Genomic DNA, 27,347 nt, shown 5'->3' with positions numbered 1-27,347 from the left:
CAGGTTAGGTACATGTCGTGTCCCTCTAGAAGGGTGGATTGCTACCCCCATCGCGAGAACTGGCGAGGGGGTAGTATTCCAATTCGTACAACACCTTACTCGACATGTTTCGATAAAGCCAAACCAAAGATAGCATTTAACCGCGAGGATTATAATGCACTTAAGAGTATATGGTATGGCAGTATCATGGAACAGCTAAAGGACAAGGTTCCGAAAGCTGCAGACAGGCTCAGCTCATGCTAGAGCACCATCTCACATATTTCCAAGCACTCTGCCTCCAGGATTGATGAGGCCTTCCATAGGAGTGGCTGATAGGAACATGTGTTCATTTTAGGTTAGGCATATGCATACTATACCTAAGTAAGGGGTGGTTACACCGACTTACCCCAGCTGAGTGATCAGCCAGTTGTGTCAAATATGGAGGCCAGGCCAGGGGTGGCACAATACGTGCTGCAGCCCCTGGTAGGCCTTGGAAGCACCTATGCCCTGGGTACACTGTTACAGGGGCCAATAAGGTGAACCAGTTCCAATTTCGTACTGCACCTAATGTGCATTGGTATTAATTTAGAGAGAGAACAGCAGGCTGTGGGTCTGATTAGCAGGCCCACAGCCACATTAAGTCATAAACCAGTGAAGCAAAAAGCAAAAATTTGGGGTGACCATAGGATAGCAGACCCTACTCCTACACTTCCTTGTGCCCTTCTTTTGGACACTCCTGCTAAAGGCAGCATCAATGCATACTCCTTTGAGTGCCATCACCTTGTGCAAAGGCTGCGTCTGAGGGACATCCAGAAACAGTCAAGAGAATTAAACCAAACCAGTTCCAAAGCCTTGGAGAGCGGATCTGCACCCCCTCTCTGTAAAATGAGTATAATAAAAGTAGGACTCAACCCCCCACACACTTTTATTTCAACTCCAAGTTCGTCTTGACCAAGGGATGCTATAAATAGTACTCAGAGGACTGCTGTGTGCCGATGGATGGAGTCTGCATAACAGACAGTCTCTCAGATGAGAGGGGACATCACCTGAAGTCTGCTCTTCTTGAGAATACAGCTGAAGCGCCTCACACCTAGAGGCCAGCCCGGCGAGAGAGGGAAAGAGTGCCAGGCACTGCAGCAGTACAACCTCTCCAGGGTGATTCTCATGCAGCATATTTCCAGCATGAGAAACACCCAGAGAAAGCGGACTGCCATTCAGAGAACAGCCAGGAAACATCTGTGTTGTGTGGGGTCTTCCAGTCTCCCTGAGCAGTTTCCATTGTGTCCTGTGCCAAACCATTTAAAGGAAAATCAACATTGTGTTGTCTGATGCCCTGATATGTGCTTGCTGCTGCCTGACGTCAGAACTGACCCAAAAAGGACTGTCATCAACATTTGATGTGAAAGCATGGATCTAGCCTGGCAGGCTGCAACTGTCAGCGACAGCCATTCACTGAAGACCCTGCCCTGAGGTGGTAACTGCTATGAACGAGCACTCGTCTGCAACTGGCCTGGGGGCCACCACTGTCACAGACTAGTGTAGCGGTGCAGGACTGCTGAACTGATCATTGCCAGCAATCCTTGACCCGAGTGAGGCTGCCACCACAGCTTCACTTAACTGAAGCCGCTGCTAAAGGAACCGGTCCGCCGAGCATGCCCGCCAATGCCATCAAAGCCATAACTCCACCAAAGAGGCAGAGAGAAATCAGCAATCCGAGCAATTTGTCTGTGTGAACTCTGAGGCAAAAGAGACTGAAATGTTCTGCACATGAGCCGGTAGTGGAGTGGTGTGGCTCACTGGTTAGAGGCGGCAGACCCGGAAGCAGAAGTCGGCCCGGGACCAGGGTTCAATTCCTGACGCGGCTGGGTCGTGGACTTGGGTCAGTGGACTCGATAATTCTCTCCTCGGTGCCTACTCTAATCAGGGGTTCCACTCTGCAACTCTGGGCATTAGCTTGCCTCATCTCCACAACGGCCCCATCAATTCTGGGGATGCCTGGCTCCACCTTGGGGACTCCCAGCAGGGACCATCCCACAGGGAAAGCCAGGACGGGTTCCCCAGAGTTATACAGTGCCAGGAAACCTACGGACGGGTAGCAGTGTGCTTTACAAGCTCAAATACATTTACATACATTTACACATATGGTGATCTAGAGCAAGTGCACCTTTGTCCTCGAATAAGGCCTACTCCCGTATGACATCCCGTGGACCGTAGACATTAAAACTCCTAGAGAGGGAAAAGGGCACCAGAGGAGGGGGTTGTGTCTTTCTGGAGATTGTACAATGTAACCACGTAATTGTGACTTTATTGAACTTTTTGATATTTTAATTTTCTGTGAACTCAAAGATCTTTCTTCCTAACTAAAATTAAGTAATGAGCTAGACTCAACATTATTGTGTTGGTTGGCTGCTGAGTTCTGAGTGAATGCCCCGCCCTCTGTCTTGATGAAAAGCATTTGACTGCTCGATCTCGCTATCCTGAGTCAAGGGCAGAAAGGGATGTCTTTGGCCCACTTTGCAGAGCCACAGTAGAACAGACCCCAGGACATCAGATGCAAACAACCTCACCTTACAAGATTGGAGACCATCCACCTCTCTCCGAGCTGTTCAAATGAGGTCTGGCTGTGCAAAAACCCTGAGTCTGGAGTGCAGAGCTCTGATCAGGTACACAGTGTCTTACATCAATGAACGGGCACTCAGCTGTCAATACTATCAGGAGGTATAGCGACAAGTGAGGTAACAACCACTAAATAATGAAGTGTGCATTAGTAAAATCACTACACGAAAATTGCAAAAGAGTTTTTCAAGTACTATGACGTTTATGGAAATGACACCTTTAAACGTTATCACTGACACACAGGATGACCAACATGACATTACAAAAACCTTACTAAACTTGAAACCCAATAAAATGACCCTCTTCCTGCTAAATGCTGGCCCTCATTCAACCACATGGTCGTCCCCTATTGGACTAAGATAATTAATGAATCACTAGCCCAAGGATCATTCCCAATCGTCTCAAAACTGGACAGGTCATCACTCTCTTAAAAAACCTGCAGAGAACCCTTCGGATCCAAACAACTTTAGGCCGGTAACAACCATCCCTTACTAGCTAAAGCACTAGAAAAATGTGCTCAACAGCTAAAATCAACATATTACTGAATTTAAGCTACTAAATGACTACCAATCAGGGTTCAGATCAGATCACAGCACGGAAACAACAAGCCTACATATAGTAGATGATGCTATGCTTACTCTCCCCTCCTAAAAGTGCAGCCAGGATTAAGGAATGGACCAAGAGGATCACTGCACTAAACGGTTGCCCCGATTCTAGTAAACTCAACCAAAAATCTTGGAATCACTCTGGATAAAGAACTAAAAATGCAAACACACATCAACACAATGGCAAAAAACGCTTGTTTCTATCTGAGTTACCTCAAAATATTGAATCCGTTCATCGAATCAGATGATCTCAAATTGGCAGTCCAGGCACTGGTCATATCAAGAATGGAGTACAGATGTGCGACCCTTTCAGGGCTTCCTAAGATCTCTACAGTTCCCCTAAAAGCAGGTCTCAATACAGCAGCCAGACTTCTTCCTGGATCAAAAAGATTTTACCACATAACTCCACATCTGAAAGCGCTCAATTTGCTACCGTACGAGGCAAGCATAAAGCTCAAGATTTCATGTATCACACACAAGGCAATACACCACAAAGCTCTACATTACCTGGCCCAGAAAATCACGTTGTTGGGAGGCAGTAGACCTGCCAGGGGATCTAAAGATATTTTACTAAAACCAACATTCTTCCGTAAGAAGAGATCATACGATAAGAGTGTTCACAGGAGCTGCACCAAGGATTTGGAATTAGCTCTCACCTAATATTAAAATAATCACATATGGTCCATGATTACAAAAGGAAACTACGTCCTTTCTGATGGGTCAATTTCTCCCATAACAAACATCAGGCTACACTAAGACTATTCTAAGTTCAGCAGACAACCCATCGACCCGCTACAGTCAGCTGTTCAAGTAAACTACTGTAAGTTGGATTAAGTCCTGTTGATAGCAGATCAAAGAAACTGGTCATTGCATAAACTAACTTACCCTTCTTTGATGGAACTATAATAGCTATGCTCAGATAGGCTAAAGACAATTAGTCCCTTAACCGCCTACAGGGAGGCTGTCTATAGACAAGTACCTCGATCGATGTATATTTGTTTAGAGTAGCAATAATATAACCAATGAAGATATCTAGGATATCTGGAGCGGTCGTATTTGGATACCTAATTAAGTTATGGAATGTTTTACTATATCCTAGTGATTTCTTTTATTGTTCAATATGTTGTGGGTTGGGTAAGGGTTAGCATTTGCCAATATTATTGAATAAGTTTATACACTTGTTAAAGAATTGAATATCTGCTGATTATGAAAGGGGTGGTTATGTAAAGCGCTCCGACACCCAATTTTTGGGTCTTGTTCGCACTATAGAAAACACTGAACAAATAAATAAGGTAGGTGTAGCGGACCTCAAAGGGTCCCCAAACGACAGGTTATGAATTGCTGATCTGGATGAACTCTATTCAATGTTCTGCGCTTCAGAGATGTATATGGAATATCATGGCATGGAACAGTCCCAAAAATCCTCTCAACAAAGAGGTGTGCGTGTTAAAGCGCTCTACGAAATCCCCAGCCATCAAACGTATCATACTTCAGAGATGGGAGGTATTGGAACAGGAACGTGAATTCTGGGACCCGTTTACAGCAAAACCGTTGTTTGCACGGTCTCGGTCCAAAAACCTAAAAGAAATTTCCAAATAAAAAATTGGCATCAACTGATAATACCTATTCAGGCATGAGAAAATGTTTCAATTGCAGTCAATGCAGCAATTTCATTGTAGGGAATACATATACCCATCCACACACCCGTAGAACGATGAAGTCGAAATATTTTTTCGGATTGCAATTCTGAGACACTTATTTATGCAATCAAATGCCCGTGTGGCTTAATATACATGGGGAAAATACCAGGAAAAATCCAGAATCAGGATAATTGAAGATAAAAAACATAAGGACGATGAACATAAACTCATGTTTAGCAGCGCACTGGGTAGACATGAAACATCATACCACAACTTAGTTTTACCATCTTAGAAAGACTCACCCCACACCAAACAAAGACATACACAAATTGTTAGCTCAGAGGGAAAACTTTTGGATCAAACAATTACAGACAGCACTACCAAAGGGACTCAATGAAAGGAATGAAATGTTATGTTAACGTGATATGTAATTTTGGAGAGAATCGTTTCTTATGATATTCAACTGTGTGTCATTGTGGTAGTTGTTGAAATACATTAACACTTCTGTAAGTAACCCATTGGGTTTTGAGAGTTGAATATTGTAGTTGTGGTATTCTTGGTTTTAATAGTAAGTTCGTACTTTTCTAATGGGCTAGCACATATCCTGAATCCAGTACTCTGTACGATCGTCTTTATCAATTCTTCCGGTGCGTGCAAGATTTAGTAACTAGGTTTTTTTGCACAGCACACAGAGTTGAAGGTGACGGTTTTTCCTTTTGTCACTTTTTTTGGTATTGGGTTGCATATGAGACACTCGTGACAATAGGTGAACACATTATCTCACATAGTTGCATCTGGCTAATTGTTCAATACCTCTCTATGAACATGGGGTTATCATTCATGTTTTAATGTCGGTGGAGAACACACTAATTACATCCCTCGTTTAATAAAGGTTTGAAATTCGCATGTATAAGCACGTGCAATGAACACACGGTTCCTGGTCTGTCAATGGTTAGATTGTGTAAACATATGTTATTTTTGCAGTTCCCCTGATGAAGGGTTAACAACCCGAAATGCATTGGGAATACAGCATATGAATAAATGTAGGTCTCATTGTATTAAAAAAAATAAAAATGTATTTACCTTATTGGAAAAAACCCTAGAGGTCTATAGCTGTGTGCATTTTGTTGAGTGCTCTGTGCACCTTCTTAGAATGATTAAAATGTTAACACTTTGGTTTAGGAAGGGCCTTACACCAGGTGTGCTCAGACCAATGAATGGATAGATAAATCCTGAACCATACATATGAACCCCACTGACAGGTACACATTCATACAGATGCACACAAGCATGTGCACATAGATGCACACACTCACAGATAGATCTCTTCACTTTATGCATACACAAACCCAGAGGCACCCACTCATACAGACCCATGCATGCTTACTAAGTCACACACTTATTTAGGTGCACACATGTATTTGCACACTCACAAATACCATAAGACCTTGTGATATGCCAACGCACAGACATTTACATGTGGAAGCACAAACTCAAAGCCAATAAATTCAGGTGCAAGTCCTTGCCAACTAGAGACCCCTATTTTTAACAGGTACACACAAGTATATGGGCAAATACAAATACAGAGACACAGCGCTGACTGCAGCCACTCACCCTCATGGTTTTATAGTGTTCCTCTTCCTTCACTTTAGACTCCAGAATATATTCCTCCTCTTTCTTCAGAAGACGCAGCCACTCTTGAAGTTTTACCTGCAGATGAGAGTGCAAGAAATGAGTGTAGATCTGTAGAGTGCAGTCTTACGTACAGAAAAGAGGCACTACAGAACCTAACACACGTGCCCTGACTGAATGTACCAGTCATTAATGTGAGAACCACCCAAACATATCCACATTGTAAGTACCAGTCACACATATCACGATTCTAAGCACCAGTCCCAAGTATCACAACCAAGGACACAAAAGGGTGCCACTTATTTGGACCTTTTCATATCTGAAAGGACTAGGTCTGAATTCCTGCTCCAGGTAAACTAGCTTCATCACTGGCAGATACTTCTACTCGATAAAGACATTAGCATTTTATGCAAAAACCCATAATAACATTTAGTTGTGGATCTACTTTAAAAAAATAAACCTGGTCCAAGTGACATTTTCAAAGCACCTAGTGAAAGTATCTACATTCCTTGCCTGGGCGGGAGGTCAGCCCAGAATAAACTGACAAACACTCAATTTGCCGTATGACATGGGGGATTAGCAGCACCAGACTTTGAGCTGTACTGTGCACAGGCACAACACACACCACTGGATGCACCACTGCCATATATGGCCCACTTAGCAATTGAGTGAGACACAGCACATCAATACCCTGGAGTGTTCTGATTAGAAGGGCACCTCGACGTGGGCGTACTGAAATGAACTCAGTCAAGAGTGCATGACTGGCCTGGAAGGACATCAAAAAACACTCAGCCTACCCTGAGCTATATGACCCAGAACAGTAACCGACCCACCACCCGCTTTACTCACTCACCGCTGACAGGCAGACCCTCAACAGAATAAGGGGGGGGATAACTAAGATAGGAGATGTATTCCCCGATTGCACCTATATAGACTTGGCTACCGTCGACGGACGGAAACAACCTACACTGGCAGTGAAATAAACCTACATACACATGGAAGCCATTTGTAAAGCAACTACTCATTCTTTCCACAGAAAACAAGAGCTTGCAGGCACTCTTATTACTCTTAACGTACAAAGCCAATGCTCACTTGACAAGTAAATTATACGCTACAACACCCAGCAAACGCATCGTCGATGGTCCCAACCGCTAAAGCTAAATGGGAAACAACCCTGGGCCACACAATCTCTGAGCAAGAACGGCTCTATTGCTTTAAACAAACTCACAAATGGTCCACTAAGACTACTTCACTTTAAATGTTTGCATCAAGCCTATAGAACCCCACTTAAACAAGACAAAAATGGTGCAGCGGCTATACCCAACTGTACGCTGCTCTGCACCGAATGCAGATTTCCTCCACCTTGGCTGACACTGTTCCCAAATTGCAGTATATTTGGTGAAGATCTTTGATGTCTGCAATGAAAGACGTACAAGTAACCCCAACCTCTGAAACTGTCCTTTTAGGATAAACCAAGCAACTACCTGCAAGAATCAGGTTTGTCTCGCTAGTACTACTACTCGTAAAACTCCGTGCATCTCCCCATGACCTGTGACACAGCTACAGCTAGATGAGCTACAACGACTCGAGCAATGCGGGAGGCTGATGGAGCGGAGGCCCCAACGTGTCAGGACCAAGACCACGCGGCTCATAGACTGGGGTGTGTGATGGAGCTGAGGCCCCAACGTGTCAGGACCAAGACCACGCGGCTCATAGACTGGGGTGTGTGATGGAGCTGAGGCCCCAACGTGTCAGGACCAAGACCACGCGGCTCATAGACTTGGGTGGGTGATGGTCGCTTCCACAAGCAGGATTTGGTTTTAACGTGAACTAGTCAAGCACTATAAGTGAGCCAGGCTGGAGGCAAACTGGACCTACAGCTGTAGTGCATCATCTGCCTGGAGGGGAAACAAGGAAAAGTTGCCACACTGGAATGTCTCAGAGATGGGAGACTAGTGGAGGCTGATACAGTAACATAAGGCAGTGTCTGGTATGTTAGTGTATTGTTGGAAATTTGGTTATAAAATCAATACATTTTTAAAAAAGTGAAAGCAGCTAATCTAACAGGTTTTTAGAAGGGAAATAATCATTTATGCTGCCATACCAATAATATGGCTTGGCAGTTCGGGCTGGACTGTTCCCATGAGGCACAGGGTCGGACTGATTTGTATATGGCCATGTCTGAACTGGGGTGGCAGAGTGGGCTAAAGAACGGTGATGGATTAAACCCAGATCTGTTGACTGGGTGTGAGTGTTTGATTGGTTCAGATGCTCCGTCCATCACCACTCCCTTTTGTACCGCCATACCAATAATAAGCAGAGACCATTGGGGACTCTAATCATGAAATAAGGTACACTATGTGAATTTCGTAATCAAACCGTTCAGGCTGGGTTTGTATCATAACCTCATACTCAGTTGATGCTCATCAATTCACACTGTGCAGTTATACCCCCTTCAGTCATCACGGATGTCTTCATCCATCACAACCTAGGATCACTAAAGCCTGGTTCACTCCCTCGTCCAAAGACCACACACAAGAACTCATTCGATCAGCATCTCCTCATATCTGCTGCTGGACTCCTACAGACCTCGACTGCACTGAGCACCTTGCCACCCCCTTCACCATTCAATATTGTACACCTCAGCATCAACCACAACTGAAAAGAGGAAAAATAACCTTCCATTTTATCAAAGACACCCATCCGGAAAATATTGTAGAACACTTTAGACCACCACAGATGTCAGACCTTGATGAAAACAAGTGCGCCATACGAAAACAGGCGATGTTCAAACTACTGGATGACCTCATCTGAATGAAAACACTAACTCTACCTGCAGAGGCTTCATCATAACAGCAAAATCATTTATTACAAAGCCACCATCAGTGAGGGAACCAAGAGAAGCAAAGCTCTCTTCAAGCCTGTCAGACATTCAACCAACCCTCTCCCAGAACTCACAGTCCCTGCATCAGTCAACACCATCTGACAAAATCAGATGGAACATTGTTATCACTTCCACGCCTTCCAACCATCATCCATTTCCTCACCACCAAATAGAATGGCTTCAATCGATTACCGCATATTATCCAATAATTCTAATCAACCTTCTTTCCTTCATCCATCATCTGCTCAAAGGATCAAAGGAGAACTCCTACCCCCTTCCACCACACATTTTCCTCACTCAAGGAAAGCTCACAAACACTCTTAGGGCAGATCAGATCTTTCCCTTGCTAAAGAAACCATCCCGGGATCCAGTAGACCTCACCAACGTCCGCCCTATTATTACCTTCCATTTGTAGAGGAAATCTTTGAAGGGAACAGTTATAGAAGCACTTAAGCTAGAGTAAACTTCCACAAAACAAACACTGTCTTCAGGCCAGACTGCATCACTGAGACAACCACACTCCAAGTAGATGACAAAGCCCTCCTCCTCAATGGCAAGAACGCCCCAGAAGGGCCCCATACTGGTCTCAAGTTTGGGGGTACCTACAACAGTAAAATAGCATCCGGATTACTCCTTCAGCACATCTTGCTTTTCCCCATGATTTTTCAGACCTCCCTGGCACGATCTCTCATGACCTCAGATGGCGAGCCACGTCAGTCGCGACGGACAAACTCTCCATATTATGTCATTGTAGGCAGTCCTCCCTCCCCCGTAGAAAGAATGGCTCCTTGAACTAGATCGCATAGGGGGATACGAGAAAATCACTTCAACTTTGAATGACCAATTACATATCTATGAGGAGGTCTGGAGTCCTTTCATTACTGAAGTGTTGGAATCTACTTCCCGCACTCTCCCCCAGCCTGCGCCACACTCTCACTGACCGAGGCACTGAGCTCCTACTATACTGACCTGAACAGGCACCTGCAGGCTCATGGGTACTGTATGTGCTACTAGAGGCTTCCAGACACTTGCCAGGATTCAAGCGCTCTTTTACCCCACCCTGTCCCTCGCCCTGCAACTACCCTTTACAGTGCCCACTCTCACTGCATAGGAAGGTAAACGCACTGCACCTAGTTTACCCTCACATCGAGGATGTGATCACACCTCTCCTACAACAGGTGGAAGATGACATCTATGCACTTACCCTGTACCACATACGTGTACCATCTTCCCTAATCTAGTCCAATTTTAATTATTAATAAGCCCTCCTTTACTCTCGCTTTGTTTGCTTATCCTGTATCGTAATGGGTGGCACGCATGCGACAATCTTGTGCCTACCCATAGCATGTTCTTGTAAAATATTCAACTTTAAATAAGTAAAGGTTATAAAATATAACCCCCAAAAAAACATCCAACTATGATCAATATTGTGAGTAACTTGCATGGGATTTTCAGTCAATATCTTGAAATGGTTCACATCCTACCCCACCAAGTGGTGCAAGTTCATGTAACTAGGTCCCACAAGATCACAGAAATTCCATGTCACCTGCAGAGTACCTCTGGGCTCCCCCATATTTTTTTACCTCTACGTGGGATCTCTCAGATCCATCCTTACAGACAGCAGCTTCAAGGTCCTTCAGTATGCAGAGGACACTCGGCGTTACCTAAAGATAACCTCACCCAACGATATACACAGAATCAAATCCTGTGCGTCACTCAAGGAACACATTGCAAACATGACCAAGAAAGCTGGGTTTCTAGTCTATCTTGAAAAAAGTGAAGTTGGAAGATGACTTCAGAACAACCGTTCGAGTCCTCTCACATGTGGATGGAGCCAAGACCCTTCTCAATTGTCTACCCAATCCAAAACCAGCACCTATTAAAGGTAACATACACGAAGTAGCACGGCCCACCAAGGCCTTGAAGAAATTGAATCGTTATCACCTCCACATTAAAAGACCTACACTGGTTCCTCCTCCCCGCCTAAGTCAAATTCAAGACCAACTGCATCAGTTCTAATGCACTCAAGAACATGACGCCAGCTTACCTGGCAAACAAACTAGTTTAGGGAACAACGTTAGACCAGGAGCTTGGCTATCACCAGATTGGAGACAATAAATTGCAAGAAGAAAATAAATTTTAAAAAAGACAGAACAGACAACTAGAGAGCTGGAGCCAGAACTATACAGGGTCTGCCCCAGAGAACAGACAGCGAGAGAGCTGGAGCCAGATCTATACAGGGTCTGCCATAGAGAACAGACAATAAGAGAACACTAGCCAGATCTACAGGGTCTGCCACATGGAGCAGACGGAAAGAGAGCTGGAGCCAGAACTATACAGGGTCTGCCCCAGAGAACAGACAGCGAGAGAGCTGGAGCCAGATCTATACAGGGTCTGCAACAGAAAACAGACAGTGAGAGACTGGGGGCCAGATCTATACAGGGTCTGCCACAGAGAACAGACAACAAGAGAGCAGGAAGCAAATCTATACAGGGTCTGCCACAGAGAACAGAAATCCACAAGAGAGCAGGAGCCAGATCTATATAGGGTCTGCCAAAGAGAACAGAAATACACAAGAAAGCAGGAGCTAACCCACACATGGTCAGGAGTGAATAGCGGTAAGGGGGGGGGTTTAGGATTTTTTAAGGTTTAGGGACAGGTAAAGAATGAGGTAGGCAGTGTTTAGAGTTCAGAGGCTGCAGCAATAAAGGGAGTTCAGGCATTTGTTATTGTTATGGAGGAGGTAGCAGTAAAGGAGGTAATGGTTGAGGGCTATGAAGGATAAAGGAGGTAATGGCTGAGTTACTAGTAGAGGTAATGGGGGGGGGGGGTCTGCCAGTCCCTGCAGCTAACCCCATAAAATGAATGGTTGGTCAATGGCCGTGTGAAGTGGCCAGGCCCTGTCGCCAACCTCATGAGGCACATGGAAGACCACTGTGCACAGGTCTGGTCACACGCAGGGTTTGCAAAAGACACAAATGATGGATGGTGTAAGGAACAAATCAAAACATTCACCCCCGGTCAAGAGATATGGGTTAAATCCATCATTCTTTTGCTCACTATGCCACCCCAGTTTAGACCTGTGCCTCATGGGAACAGTCCAGCCCGAACTGCCAAGCCAGGTCCTCCCTGGACCAGAAACAAGGGTTTGGGCACAAGGTTTGCCCGTGGACTAAGCCCTGTACCCAGCCCTGCGTTACACATGCTGACGCAGTCAACCATCCGCCATGCATGGAAACATGCAGAGGCAGAGTCCACAAAAAGCCAAGTCAGGAGAGCAAGCACTAAACCCAAGCAGGGTCTATGGCAGGAAATCAGCAGTCAGGCTGAGAACAGGAAGAGTAGGATACCCTTGTTTTGTAGAGTGTTTCAGATTCTTACTTGTAGTCAGTGACTAATGACTTTCTTCTCTTTGCACATGGCATTCACTGCTCCTCCATTTACCCCCTCTCCATAAAATGTTTTAGGGCCAAGAACAACATTTTAGCGTGAATATCTATCCTGATGGAAGGAGAGATCATTTGTGGTTCACTATAAATTCCACTTGCTCCCTCCAAACATCTGGGTTCAAATATGAATGGTCTCCTGCACATATATAGGTGCTACTCTTAACTCTAAGGAGTTCTGCACACCGTTGACGAGAAAGTCAAAGGACAGAGACAAGAAAAAAAAGAAAAAAAGCCTAAAAATGAAAGTAACTGGAAAATGTAAAAATGTAACTTAACTGGAAAAATATGTAAAGCGCTCTGATACCTGATTCGGTTCGGGTCTAGTTCGCGCTATATAAAACTCTGCAACAAAAAACAACCAAAAAAAGAATCTTCGCTGTATCTTAACGGGTAAGTGCTAGACCCCAAGGACTGAAGAAGAAACTCAATCCTGCCACTGAAGGCCACAGGAGATGGACTGCTTGCGAGGAGGACTTTCGCTGAACTCCCAGACCCCAAGTTCAGTGTGCAGCAACTTGAAGTAAGAATGTCAGAGACTCTGAGCTTTCCAAGGCGAGGAGTCTGTAATCAGTGCCCAGCCTGACGTTTAATTTATTTTGGGAAGGGTCCCCAAAGTCAGCATACTTCTGGCAGAAAATACTACAGGACAACTCGACTCTGGGCCCAATTCAGAAGATCCAAGTCTGCCGCGCCTGGACCCTGTACTGCCTTTTGTGTCTGAAGAACCCTCCATTGCTGGTGAGTCAGGTGCACCGATGAGCACTTGAGCCTGTGTGCTAGACAGTGCATTGCTGCATCTCTTCGCCTGCAACACTTCTGATGCATCTGAGCTGCTGTGCTGCACCCTGCATTGCTACACATCTGCTGCCGTCACCAAGGACCAAGTGAACCTGTGCACATTCATCACTGCACCTCTTCTGCTGTGTACCGAAACCATATGACTGCGTGGGCCAAAACCTGTGTTGCTGCACCTCATTGGTCTTGCTCGATGACCACATGAGCCTCTGTGCTACATCTTCTGCTGTGTCTGAGGACAATGTAAGCCAGTGTGCTACACCCTAAATGTCTGCACCTCTTCTGCTGTGCACCATGACCATGTGAGCTTGTGTGTCACACTCTGAAATACTGCATCCGTTCTGCTGATTGCCAGACCCTATGACTGTGTGCGCGCGCCACACCTTGCATTGCTGCACCTCTTAAGGTGTGTCTGATGACCACAGCAGCCCATGTGCGACACCCTGCATTGTTGCATTAAGTCTTCTGACACCGAATGTTTGAGCTCATGTACTACACACTGCACCGCCACACTGAATCCGGAGTATAGCGTTTACAGGTTTCTCTTCTGGACCAGAGGGTGCATTATGAGAAGTAAACATCGACACACATACATAATGCCCGCCAGCAGACCTGCTATATGAACCTAAACGGTGCCGTGTGACCCGTCGAAATGCACAAACATTCCTTGTGCTCTGCTGCAGCCTCTTCAATGGGACACACAGGGTGACCTCGAAGCATCTGCACACACAGCTGCTCTACGGCTGCCCCTTGATGTGGCTCACCAAGTGACCTATAAATTTCCACAGACACACCTTGTGCTCTTCACTTGTGTTTATAGAAAAAAAACACACACCCCTCCCCCACCCAAGTCCCCCCCTTGTTCTCCCCCCTTATTCTCCCCTGCTGGTTCCTCATATTTTGACTTTGCACTCCCTGAATGTCCACAGAGATACCTTGCACTTCTCTGCAGCCTCCTCTTCAGCACTTGCTGAGTGTGTTTTATGCTCACAGCAGACCAAACATTTCATCCTCTGATCCTCTGCACAAAACAGGCTCGGGTTCTCTTCATGTTTTTCACATAGATTCTCCCCCTGGGGCTTCTCTGGGGACGGGTGAAGCTGTTTTAACATTTCCACCATGTTCCCCAATTGCCTGTTGTGTCGGAGGTTTTTCTCAGCAGATGCTGCTCTGCATTCTGGACAGGGGAAGTTTCCATCTCTTCCCTCCCAGCTCTGAGTGATGCAGGAGCGGCAGAAGTTGTGTCCACAATCGATCATCACCGGATCCTTAAAGTATTCCAAACAAACGGAACAAGTGGCCTCTTCCTTGAGGCTCCCGAGCTGAGCTGCTGCCGCCATGATTCAGAAATGCAAAAATTCCAATAAAGTTCGGTTCTCTTCCTTTAAAGTTTGGGGCAGACTCTGATTTGCTGGCAGCCTGCTTGTTTCCATTGGTTGTTGCTGAGGACACTGCAGACTCGCATTGGTCGACAGAATGCTTGTTTTCATTGGTTGCTGCAGAGGACAGCGCAGACTCCGATTGGTCGACAGAATGCTTGTTTCCACTGGTTGCTGCTGAGATAGCCCAGGCGAGGATTGGTTGACAGCCTACTGGCTCCCATTGGCTGATGCTGGAAATGTGTATAACCTCTCAAACACGCCTGTAATTTATTGCTTAAAGTTGTGTTCTCAATTGCTAGAAACAGAAAACGAAGGAGGAAGACTTTAAGATAAACATTAACAAAGGGAAAATACACGAGCAGAATAAGAAAATGTCGAATAAAAAAATGAACGAGTGGACTGAAAATTAAGGAAATAGGCACAAGGGGCTAAGGATAAAAGAAGAAAATTCAGCCCGAAGGAAGAAAAAACATAATAAATAACACTGTAATGCGGGTAAAGCAGTGACAATGAGGAGCTAAAAGGAAAAGTGGAAGAAAAAGTCCAGGAGAAAGAAACCCTACTGTTTTTTTAGGAAACAAACATTTTTACTGAGTTCATTTGCGTCCTGCACATTGTAAGAATTGTTACAGGACAAGTCCCCCTTAACGCAGAGACTGTGTGCACACACACTGCCAAGCCGTGTTTTGTTGCATGTATTTTCCGGAATGAAATGAGGACAGACGCAAAGACACACCCACTTCACACAGAGGGGGGAAGACGCACAGACACACCCACTGCACACAGAGAGGGGCAGACGCAAAGACACACCAACTGCACACAGAGGGGGACAGACGCACAGACACACCCACTGCACACAGAGAGGGACGGACGCACAGACACACCCACTGCACACAGAGGGGGGAAGACGCACAGACACACCCACTGCACACAGAGGGGGGAAGACGCACAGACACACCCACTGCACACAGAGAGGGGCAGACGCAAAGACACACCAACTGCACACAGAGGGGGACAGACGCACAGACACACCCACTGCACACAGAGAGGGACGGACGCACAGACACACCCACTGCACACAGAGGGGGGAAGACGCACAGACACACCCACTGCACACAGAGAGGGACGGACGCACAGACACACCCACTGCACACAGAGAGGGACGGACGCACAGACACACCCACTGCACACAGAGGGGGGAAGACGCACAGACACACCCACTGCAGACACACCCACTGCACACAGAGAGGGACGGACGCACAGACACACCCACTGCAGACAGAGGGGGGAAGACGCACAGACACACCCACTGCACACAGAGGGGGACAGACGCACAGACACACCCACTGCACACAGAGAGGGACGGACGCACAGACACACCCACTGCACACAGAGGGGGGAAGACGCACAGACACACCCACTGCAGACACACCCACTGCACACAGAGAGGGACGGACGCACAGACACACCCACTGCACACAGAGGGGGGAAGACGCACAGACACACCCACTGCAGACACACCCACTGCACACAGAGAGGGACGGACGCACAGACACACCCACTGCACACAGAGGGGGGAAGACGCACAGACACACCCACTGCAGACACACCCACTGCACACAGAGAGGGCCAGACGCACAGAGAGAGGGAAACTGAAGAGTACTTTTACTTCCTTCCTGCATTTCTGAATCATGGCGGCAGCAGCTCAGCTCGGGAATCTCCAGGAAGAGGCCACGTGTTCCATCTGTTTAGAATATTTTATTGACCCAGTGATGATGATTGATTGTGGACACAACTTCTGCCGCTCCTGCATCACTCTGACCTGGGAGGGAAGAGATGAAAACTTCCCCTGTCCACAGTGCAGACATGTTTCTCCTGGGAAAAACCTCAGACCAAACAGGCAACTGGGGAACATGGTGGAAATTGCAAAACAGCTTCACCTGCCCCCCGTGAGGCCCCCGGAGGAGAATCTGTGTGAGAAACATAACCAGGCACAGCTGCTGTTCTGTGCAGAGGATCAGAGGATGCTATGCTGGGTCTGCCGGGAGTCCAAGGAGCATAAAACTCACTCAGCAAGTCCTGTAGAAGAGGCTGCAGAGGAGCACAAGGTACGTCTGTGGTCGTTCAGAGATCACAAGTCACCCTTTTATTAAGGTGGCCAGATTGCTCCATGTCACTGGGGCACCACTTTTCCATTCCTGGATTTTGCGTTTTACATATAATTTGTATTATCTGGTGTGTTGAAGCAACAGGGTCCAGTAAAGTGAACGAAGACTACAACTCCCAGAATGCAGTAAGATGTCATCAAATAGCCTGTAAATGGAAATGTTGTGTCCCGGTGGCATGGAGTCCACCGGGTCATCCTACTTGTGTAGAAGAGAACAGGGTATGTCTGTGGGTGTTCAGGGAATCACAAGACACACTGAGAGTCCATAGAGGAGGCTGCTAAAGAGCTCTAGGTATGTGTGAGGATGTTTATGGATCATAAATGCACCTGTGGGCCCAAAATAGAAGTCTGGGCGAGGAGTGTATGTGGGAGTTCACGAGTCACAAGTGAAGACACTAAGTTCCACAGAGGAAGAGGGGAACACAAGGTATGTGTGTAGATGCTTGCGACTCACTAGTGGTAACCTTCTGTAAGATCCGCACAGGGTATATGTGTTGGCGTTCACGATTCATAAGTGCATGCACTCGTTAAGTCTTAAAGAGGATACAAGGTATATTTAGGGGTGTTAAGTGTCCTTAGAGAATCTGCTGAACATGACAAGGTATTTTTGCTGGTGTTTAGGGATAATAATACAGCATTTTGTAAAGTGCGAACAGCTACCTCGCTAAGAGGTGTCCCGGCGCTAGGAGAACACAGGTGACCTGGGGGGAAGAAGTGAGAGAGTTCAGCGAGGTTGAGTGAAGAGCCACGTCTTTAGTAGCTTCTTGAAGCATAGTTCGGAGGGGGCTTGCTGGATTGCTGGGGGTAGGGCGTTCCATAATGTTGTAACATTTGCCGAAAAAGTTCGGCCTCCTAATCGAGCCTTTCTAGTACGTTGGACAACCAATTGAACGCGGCAGTTGGAGCGCAGCACGCGCGCGTATCTCGGGAGTCGGCATTTCAGGTACTCCGGGCAGATGCCAAACAGAGATCTGAAAGCCAGCGTGAGGGCCTTAAATTTGATTCTGCTGGCAACTGGAAGCCAGTGCAGTGATCGCAGATGCGGAGAGACTGACTGCTTGAACGGGATTCGCAGCAGCAGTCTCGCAGCCGCATTTTGGACCCCCTGAAGTATATGGGTCAGGTATTTTGGTAGGCCCAGGTAGAGTCCGTTGGCGTATCCAGCCTAGATGTAACAGTGGCATGGATTACAGTTTTCCGGCAACTCTCCGGGAGGAGTCTTAGGATCTTACGGAGGTTCCTCAGCTTACTCAAGCAACAGCCGGCGACTTGTTGAATATGCGAGGTAAAGGACAGGCTATTGTCCCACCTCACTCCAAGATTTTTAGCCGTGCGGCTGGGTAAGGGGGCTTGGACCATCTCCGTAGGATCATGAGTGAATACACTCTGAGAGGCCTATTTAGGAAACTGCAAAATAGCACAGTGTGTCTGCTAAAGCGCTGGGATCGTAGGCCGTGCACAGAGGTGGCTGCAGAAGATCAGAAGGTACATGTGTGGGTGTTTTGGTACCTTGCGCTATACTCAAAAGATCCGTGTGGCACTGTAGTGTGAGTTGTAGGTGTCAGAAGACTTGATGTGACAGTGCTGGGTGTAGCACACTCACTCACACGGTCATCAAACACAGCAGAGGAGGTGCAGCAATGCAGGGCACTTTCGCTGACCAGGTCATGACGTGTGCAGGTTTTAGTTCAACAGACACAAAGGGAAGTGCAGGCTCCAGGCGCTAGACTTACATCGTCATTGGGCACAGAGTAAAGATCTCCTGTAGCTGTGGCTGCATGAAGCTCGCCGGCTTTGGGGACCCCCCACAGGATGAATGCCTGTCTGGCTGGGCTGCGAACACAGGCTCCTGGTCTTGGGAAGCTCAGAGTCTCAGACCTCCTCACTTTAAGATGCTGAGCACAGGACTGGGCTCGGGGTGATCGAGACAAGTCCTCTCCTCTAAGGCAGTCCACCTCCTGGGTCCTTCCTCAGAAGCTACAGAGTTCCTGCCCCGGTCCTGGAGGTCTAGCGCCTCCTGTAGAAGGGAGACGGCCATCATTCCCGTCTCTGGTCTTCAGCGTTCTCTTCAGTAGAGGTCCTTCCTCGGTACTGTGGGTCCTGGTGGTCCAGTGCCTCCTGTTGTCTGAACTGGGGTGGCAGAGTGGGCCAAAGAACGGTGATGGATCAAACCCTGATCTGTTGACTGGGTGTGAGTGTTTGATTGGTTCAGATGCTCCGTCCATCACCACCCTCTTTTGTACCGTCCTGTAGAAGGGAGACGGCCATCATTCCACCCTCTGGTCTTCAGCGTTCTCTTCAGTAGAGGTCCTTCCTCGGTCCTGGGGTCGAGCGCCTCCGGTAGAAGGGAGACGGCCATCATTCCCGTCTCTGGTCTTCAGCGTTCTCTTCAGTGCTGTGCAGAGCTCCATAAAGTTAGAAGGGGCAGTTTATATCCTGTCCTAAGATAGTTCGCTCCAATCCAACTGTCCAATAAGATTCATAGTTAGCCCCAGACCTTTGGAGGGAACCAGTGAACTTGAGAGTGAACCACACACAATCCCCCCTTCCATCGGGGTAGATATTCAAGGCAAACGTTGCACTTGGCCTTAAAAACATTCCAATGGAGGGTGGGGGCAGTGGGGGGTGTGAGGAGCAGGGAATGGTGGGGAGGCTACAAAGAGAAGGGGGGCTGTAGGCGCTGACTACAACTAAGAATCTGATTCAGGCTACAACAGAAAGTGCTTCACACACACCGAGCCCCCCATCGCTGCACATGGCAACCTCACCTCACATGGTCCCAAGCCCTGCATCCTATAGACCTGGGCCTGAAGGTGCCTGAGCCTGACAGCACCGTGAGGCCCTTTTAATTGTAATACAGCACTGTACACATCTGTGTCACAACATGTATGCTGCACAAACATACAGATGGAGCCCAGAGATGACAAACTACACAGAGTCAGAAGGTAGGGTCAGTCACTCTCCAATCTGAGTTTGAGGCAACATCTACCCCACTACTATACTCATCATGGCTGGTCATGAAGGGGACCCACTCGAGTTAAAAGCCAAACTTCTCTGGGTGGACATCAATCCTGTACTCTGCTGGAGAGCAACACACCAGATGTAAGGCTCTTGTCAGGGGTCTCGCGGTCCGGGTCTCCTGCACGAGAAGATATCCCGGGCCAGGATAGTAAAACGGAAGCAGGTTGTGACATGGACACTGCGCCGAAACCTTTGACCCTACTGTTCACGGTCTCAATCTGACTGCTGTCGTACTCCTTGCTTGGGGTCAGTGCCTGCTCTCCTGGCTGCCTGTTCCTTGTTGCAGACTCTGCATCAGCATGTTGCCTGCTCTCTCACTAATCCTGCCTGTTCCCAGCTGCAGCCCTGCATGAGGTTGGTGCTTGTTTCCTGCTGCGGACCCTGTGGTGTCTTCTGTCTCGTCCTGGCTGGTTTCTTGTCACAGACCCTTTAAGAGTGTGTTGCCTGTTTTCTGTTTCTGATCCGTAAGGCTTGTGTCTGATTCCTGCTTCAGACCTTGTAAATGTCTGGAACCTGCTCTGTTACAGCCATGAAAGCACTTGATGTCTACACTCTCTCTCTTGCTTCCTATTTTATGTCTTCTACTCTAATGGTGTCTGCTGTCTGTTCTTATTCACAGACCCTGTATGAGGTTGGTACCGATTGTCTTGATGTGACTGTTCTCTGTGGAAAACCATGTATGGGGCTCATGTCTGCTCTCTCGCACCGGCTGTCTGTTTTTTCAGTCACAGACCCTTTATGAGGCAGGTTGCTCTCTTGCTGTGTCTGTCAGTTCTCTGTCACAGACCCTGCCTGGGGTTGGTGTCTGCACTCTTCCTGTGACTGTTCTCTGTGACAGACCCTGCCTGGGGTTGGTGCCTGCACTCTTCCTGTGACTGTTCTCTGTCACAGACTGTGTAAACGTTTGGTGCCCAATCTTTTGTTTTGGTTGTCTGTTCTCTGTTGCAGACCCTGACTGGGGTTGGTGTCTGCACTCTTTCTGTGTCTTTTTTCTGTCCTAGACTGTGATCATTTATGTGTTTGTCTGTTCTTTCACAGAGAGGGGCTAGGATGTGGCCTAGACTGATAATTTATGTGTTTGTCTGTTCTTTCACAGAGAGGGGCTAGGATGTGGCCTAATGACGCTCAACATCCTGTGATTCTGGGCAAATCACTTAATATCCCTTTGCCTAACAAAAATTAATGTTTCCTTATGTAACTCAACTGGTGCTCATGTAAAGCGCTCTGATACCTTCGGGTTACGTTTGCACTATATAAAACTCCTAAAATGAACAGACCATGTTTGTGGCTGGCCCCTGTATAGGACGAGGTCCAGTTATTCTTATTCAGTTGAGGTAATCCTTTTGGATAAGCTACGAGAGATTTGTGTCAGAGGAATGGCCTTAAAATGGCAGCAAAGTTTTCTGACCGGCAGAACACAATGTGTCCATTTGGACACTTTTGTGTCTCAGACCACCTTAGTGGACAAGGGGGTCCCTCAAGGATCAATTTTAAGTCCTACCTTGTTCAATATCAATGTGGCTCTGCTGGCCACCATTATTAGATCCTGCGGGTTCGAGACGATCTCGTATGCAGACGACACTCAAGTGATAGACTCCTTAGAGTCGGACTCCGCAGTGACCAGAGCAAAGTTCAAAAACTGTTTGCTAAAAATAGCCACATGGATGAGTAAGAACTTCCTTCAGGCCAATTCCAATAAAACTGAGATCTTGTTGTTTGGTAAAGCTGAGGAGCTGTGAACCCCTGAATGGTGGCCGGTAGAACTCGGGGAAGCTCCAACACCAAAAAGGCGGGCAAAGAACTTGGGCATCATAATTGATGATAAACTTTCCATGGAGGAGCATGTGACACCTATCTCGGGCACCTGCTTCGGAATAATGCGATTGTTGAGAAAAATCTTCTCTTGGATTCCCCTCATGGCCAGAAAAACCCTTATACAGGCGCTTCTGGTCAGCAGACTAGACTATGGAAACCCACTACTAGTTAGAATTAGGGAAGATCAATTATCAAGGTTGCAGGTAGTCCAAAATACAGCAGCCCGTCTTGCTCTCAACAAACCTGCACGTACCCCGTCATTACCCCTACTGTGTCAACTGCATTGGCTTCCTATTAGGAAAAGATCAGTCTTTAAGCTCCTTTGTACTGTGTTTAAATCTCTTCAGGGGACGGGCCCTGCCTACCTTAAGAAGAAACTAGAGCTGTACAGTCCCGTGCGTCATCTGAGATCGAGCTACCGGAAATTCCTCTGCACACGGAGAATCAAGAAAGCTAAAATGGGTGGTTGTGCTTTTTCTCACCTAGCCCCCGGTCCATTGGAACAGTCTCCTGGATGAGATCCAAGCCTGTCCTAATCTGGCACTCTTCAAGAAACTGCTTAAAACCTGGATGTTCTAAGAATCGCTTTTTCATATGTTGGCTGCTACTCAGGCGCCAAGAGATCCCCTTAGGGATGTTTCGCTGCGCCCTATAAATCATAAAGTCAATCAAAGGGTGTCGAGATGTAACATATTTAAGAACAATATGGATATGTGTGGTTAGAATTTACAATCTGGACATCAGTTACTGGTACTGACAGTCTTAATATATACAGGCACTACTTAGAGCCTGGATACAGAGTGTAAACCGAGGGGATGGCCCCTGGGAAAATACAATTGTTAGGGGAAGGTCAACGTCTGAGGTCATAACCTCAGATCTAACTCTCAGGCCCTCCTTAGGGTCCCCCGTATTCGTCTGAGTCGCACGGGAGGTAGGGCCTTCTCACATGTCGCCCCTAAATATTGGAACTCGTTACCGGAGATGCTACGGAACTCAACATCTCTCCAATCCTTCCGGAAACAACTGAAAACCTTCTTGTTCTAATGTCACTTCTCTCCTGAGAACTACCTTTTCCATCCCTCTAGAGGTCCTCCCCCAGGTACAAGCGCTGAGATGCCCCCGGGTGATTCACACGCTATACAAAAAGCCAATAACATAACATAACATAACAAAGTTGGGCTGTCAAGTCAGGGATAGTGCTCATTGAAGAGATGGGTCTTCAGCATTTTCCTCAATTGGACCTGATGCCATGTCAAAAGGGAAGCTTTGCCAATCCTGGAAGCATAAACAAAGAAGGCTTGCCTTCTAGTTTTTTCTTATAACAATTATTTGTATCAAGTTGATATCCACTCTCCTGGTCTGATGTTGAGCCTAGAACATGTATAGTTTATTTGTTTGCTGGGGTCTTATTTTTGAGCGCTCTATAAGTGATGCAAATGATCTTGATGATGATCTAGGCTGGAAGGGGGAGCCAGTTTAGGTCCCTTAATGTGGAGGTTGGATTTCTTCAAGCCCTTGATGAGCTGCACAGCTGTTTGTATGCTAGGGTTGTATTGGGGAGACAGTTGAACAGGGCCTTGCCTCTTCCCCATGGGAGAGGCCTTGTACGTTTGTTCTGAAGTCATCATGCAGGAGAAACAACTTCTTGAAGAGAGGACATTGGAATCAAGCGTTCTTGTTATTCTTTGTCATTCATTTGGCATATCCAGGCAATTGATGCAACTAAACAACGAATAGACAAAATGGGTAAAGATACAGTGATAAACCTGGAGCATCATGGCCTTCGAGTTTTGAATCGCTGAGTGGATCTGGACATCCCAGCTCAGGCGACCCATTTTACGGCGCAATCCAAAGCTGTTATTGATTACACTTTAGTGTCTCTCCCATTATACCAATCAATAATAAGCTATAATGTGGGAAATAGACTGGAAAGTGATCACCAACCACAAATGATCAGCCTCAATCTTCATATTACCCGACACGAACAAAGCGCCCATGAGTTAGGGGAACCCATGGGTCTGACCTATAGAAGGATAAACTGGACTGAAAATAATATACAAAAGATCGAACAGCATGCAAGAGACGAGTGGGAGGAAGAGTTAAATAGAATAGATCAAAACCCATTGAACCTCTGGGAGCAGTTCATAACTAATCTAGTGGAGAAAAATGCTGTGCGTTCAAAAGGCATGGTAACATCGGCTGCATCTTTTCCCAAAAAAATGACTGTTCAACTTAAGATAGCGAAAAGGAAATTGAACAATGCGCTGAGGGTCCTTAGAAATCAACCATGTTACCGATATTACCAAAACTGAGGTCACTCTATAAAAAAGAAGTATGGATACAAACATAAACTGAGCTTGATCTGTTCTGGTGTAAAATTAATTATGCAGCAAAACGTAAAGATGCACGTGAATTTTGGAGACTGGTCAATCAAGCCAATGGTGGGAAACAACAACAACTGATGTCAAATATATCGGAAGAAGTCCGGGAGAAGCATTTGGGATCAATGACAGGTTACACCCGAAATATGATAAAGCCAACAGAAGTAAATTCAGTGGAAAATACAAGGGTCCATGATAATGAAAGGAAAAACACCCAGCAAATGATCCAGTGGACAACAGTGGAAACAATTATAAGTTCCAGCAGACGGAGTAGTGCACCAGGGCCAAATGGCCTCCCTCAAGCACTATTTAAAGAAAATCCACAATATTGGGCAAGGAACTTGTCAAACTTGTTCAATAATGTTTTATGGAAGGAAGAAGTCCTAGACAAATGGAGGGGCTCAATTTTGGCTCCGATTTACAAAGCTGGTCAAGTCTCGGATCCTCCTAACTATAGACTTCTAGCTTTAATGGATTGCGAAACAATGTTTTTTGCTAAGTGTCTGCTAACAGAACTCACGGACTGGGTTGCTGCCAGTAATTTACTCCCAAAAAACCAAACAGGGTTTATTAAAGGCATGGGGACGATTATTAATATTCAAATGCTAGTTCTTATAATGGAAATGGCCAGAAGCCGTAAGATGAACCTTTACTTATTTTTTATTGATTTTTGCTCAGCTTTTGACACAGTGCCCAGAAATATTCTTTGGAACAAGTTAACGAAAATGGGAATCTCACCGAGTTTGTTGAGAGCGATACAATTGCTATATACTAATACTTGGACGAGAGTAAGGTTGGGCCAAGGCACAGTTTTATCCAAACAAATGGTGATAAGGGACGGGCTTAAGCATGGGTGTGTTTTGGCGCCAACCTTATTTAACTTGTATTTAGCTGGGATTTCATCAAGGCTTAGTGAAAATAATTCTCACTCTCCGACTGTTGCAGGTTTTAATGTTTCACCTTTACTTTATGCTGATGATATTGTTTTAATAAGCTATACCAAGGTGGGTCTACAGAGATTAATTAATGAAAGTGCACAGTACGCCTCCACTCATGGCCTAAAGATTAACTTAAAAAAGACAAAAACAATGCTGGTGACTAGAGGGTTGGCTGTAAGACCAAAATTGAGAATGGAGGGGACTGTAATAGAATCGGTCACTGAATATAGATATCTGGGTGTTATAATAGATGCTAGGGGCACGGGTAAAAAACAGTGTGCTGCACTACAGAGAAGAAACAACTAATTAATTGCTGCATTTTCCAAACTTCAGAATTACTTAAAAGGGCTTCCCCTTAACCAACTATTACAAATTATGTCAGTTAAACATGTGCCAACTCTTGCATATGGAGTAGAGACATTAAGAGGTTGTGCTGACAACACCATAGATAAGCTAGTGACAGGGACCTACCGACACCTGTTTAATCATCCGCGACATTCTTTACCGGCACAAATCCGACTTGAGTTCGGACTTAAACGACAGAACCTAAATAGCTTAGGAGCTGATTTAAAATTCTGCCACAAAATTAGAAGGGATAATAATTCCTCGCTTATGACAGTGGTTTGGGAGGCAATATGTGATAATAAACACAAGCAGGCCCATGAATATTTCAAACTGGCGATAGGTACGTTCAATGCGGAACAACTATGGGCCTTACCTCTTTCACAGGTGGCTTTTAATAAAGTTATAAATGGGTGCAGCAAAAAATTGTCATCTTTATGGGATAAAGCGGTACTGGCAAAGAGTTCCCATGCATGGACAGTTATTGCTTCGTACGGTATGCTAAAACCCCAAAGATATTTAGGAGACTCAAATAGCCAAAGGGCAAAGCTGAAGCTGATGAATCTCCGATTTGGAAATAGCCAATTTCTTGGAGACGCCCCTACATGAAAATTGATGAGTAGTGAGAAGTGTGTCACCTCTGTTATTACAAGAGGGAAGACATTTGTCATATCATCTGTAGCTGCCCTGCACTAATAGAGGAACGTAGGAGGCTGTTAAGGTCGGACTTTAATAGTCAAATTATACAAACATGCCGACAAGCAGTCATAGCCAGTTTACAAGGAGAAAGCTTGCAATTCACAGGTAGACTTTTGAAGTTTATAGAAATAGTGGAGAAGAAATTGCTTTACTGTGGATTATGAGGATGGTTTTATTTGTATTTGGTTTTATACATTGATGGAAAGTTTCTTTTAATTATGTGGTCTTAATAATGTATGAAATGTAAGCAGAATTGTATAATGTTGTTTTAATTGTAAGTTTTTAGTAACTGAACAATATATTTGTGTCATTTTTCATTTCATTTCATTCATTCAATGTGTTGCTTTAATGAGAAGTCTGTGTTGAAGGTGGGGTAAAGACCGATAGGTTTAAGTTGGAGACCCAGGCTTAAATCAGTGGATGTTCTGAGCTGGTGGATTACACGAAGAATTTAGTCTTTGTAGTGTTTAACTTTAATACTTTAGTTGACATCCAAGACTGAATGAGATAAGGGCAGAATATGAGAATGCCATTGGGTGAGGATATTTAAGGTAGTGTTGGTATCATCTGCATATTGATGGATTTTGATGCTGCTGTTAGTAAGAATGGATCAGAGAGATCTCATGTAGAGGTTAAAGATGATGGGAGAAAGTATGGAGCCCTAAGGTACCTTGCCGGAGGCACTACATTTTTGTGATATGGTAGAACCTATTTGCATAAACTGTTGCCAGTTTGGTGAGGAAGGATGTGAACCATTTCAAGACAGCGTCTCAAAAGCCAATAGGGTTTTTCAGAGTGTTGATCAGAGCCAGCTGGTCGCCTGTGTCGAATGCTGCAGAGAGGTCCAGGGCAGGAGGTCAGAGTCTTGTAGTTGTGAAGTAGGGTGTTGTCGACTACTTGGATTGTGGCTGTGCCAGGGCTGCATATAATGTTATTGCACTTATAAAACTTGTTAGTTTAGATATTTTGCCTTGGTTCTGTGTTGTTCTAAATGGTTGATAA

The 27,347-nt window shown here is 45.9% G+C and overlaps 2 protein-coding genes across 2 annotated transcripts in view; one reads left to right on the top strand and one right to left on the bottom strand.

Annotated features, from left to right (window-relative positions):
* LOC144754226 (E3 ubiquitin-protein ligase TRIM39-like) overlaps nucleotides 1–14,940 on the bottom strand; it is a 97,944-nt gene extending 83,004 nt beyond the window's left edge. The window contains exons 1-2 of the mRNA XM_078641816.1: nucleotides 14,536–14,940; nucleotides 6,455–6,550 (exon numbers count right to left, since the gene is read on the bottom strand). Coding sequence (XP_078497942.1) covers nucleotides 6,455–6,550; nucleotides 14,536–14,940 — 501 coding nt within the window. The remainder of the gene's footprint in view (nucleotides 1–6,454; nucleotides 6,551–14,535) is intronic.
* A 1,630-nt stretch (nucleotides 14,941–16,570) lies between these two features.
* The window catches only part of LOC144754222 (E3 ubiquitin-protein ligase TRIM39-like), a 111,459-nt gene continuing 100,682 nt past the window's right edge, over nucleotides 16,571–27,347 (top strand). The window contains exon 1 of the mRNA XM_078641809.1: nucleotides 16,571–17,090. Coding sequence (XP_078497935.1) covers nucleotides 16,674–17,090 — 417 coding nt within the window. The 5' untranslated portion in view covers nucleotides 16,571–16,673. The remainder of the gene's footprint in view (nucleotides 17,091–27,347) is intronic.

This window comes from Lissotriton helveticus, chromosome 5_1 (genome assembly GCF_964261635.1).
Source record: "Lissotriton helveticus chromosome 5_1, aLisHel1.1, whole genome shotgun sequence".
In the NCBI taxonomy this organism is placed as follows: Eukaryota; Metazoa; Chordata; class Amphibia; order Caudata; family Salamandridae; genus Lissotriton; species Lissotriton helveticus.
The sequence above is the reverse complement of the archived record's forward strand: the minus strand, read 5'-3'. Positions and strand labels throughout refer to the sequence as shown.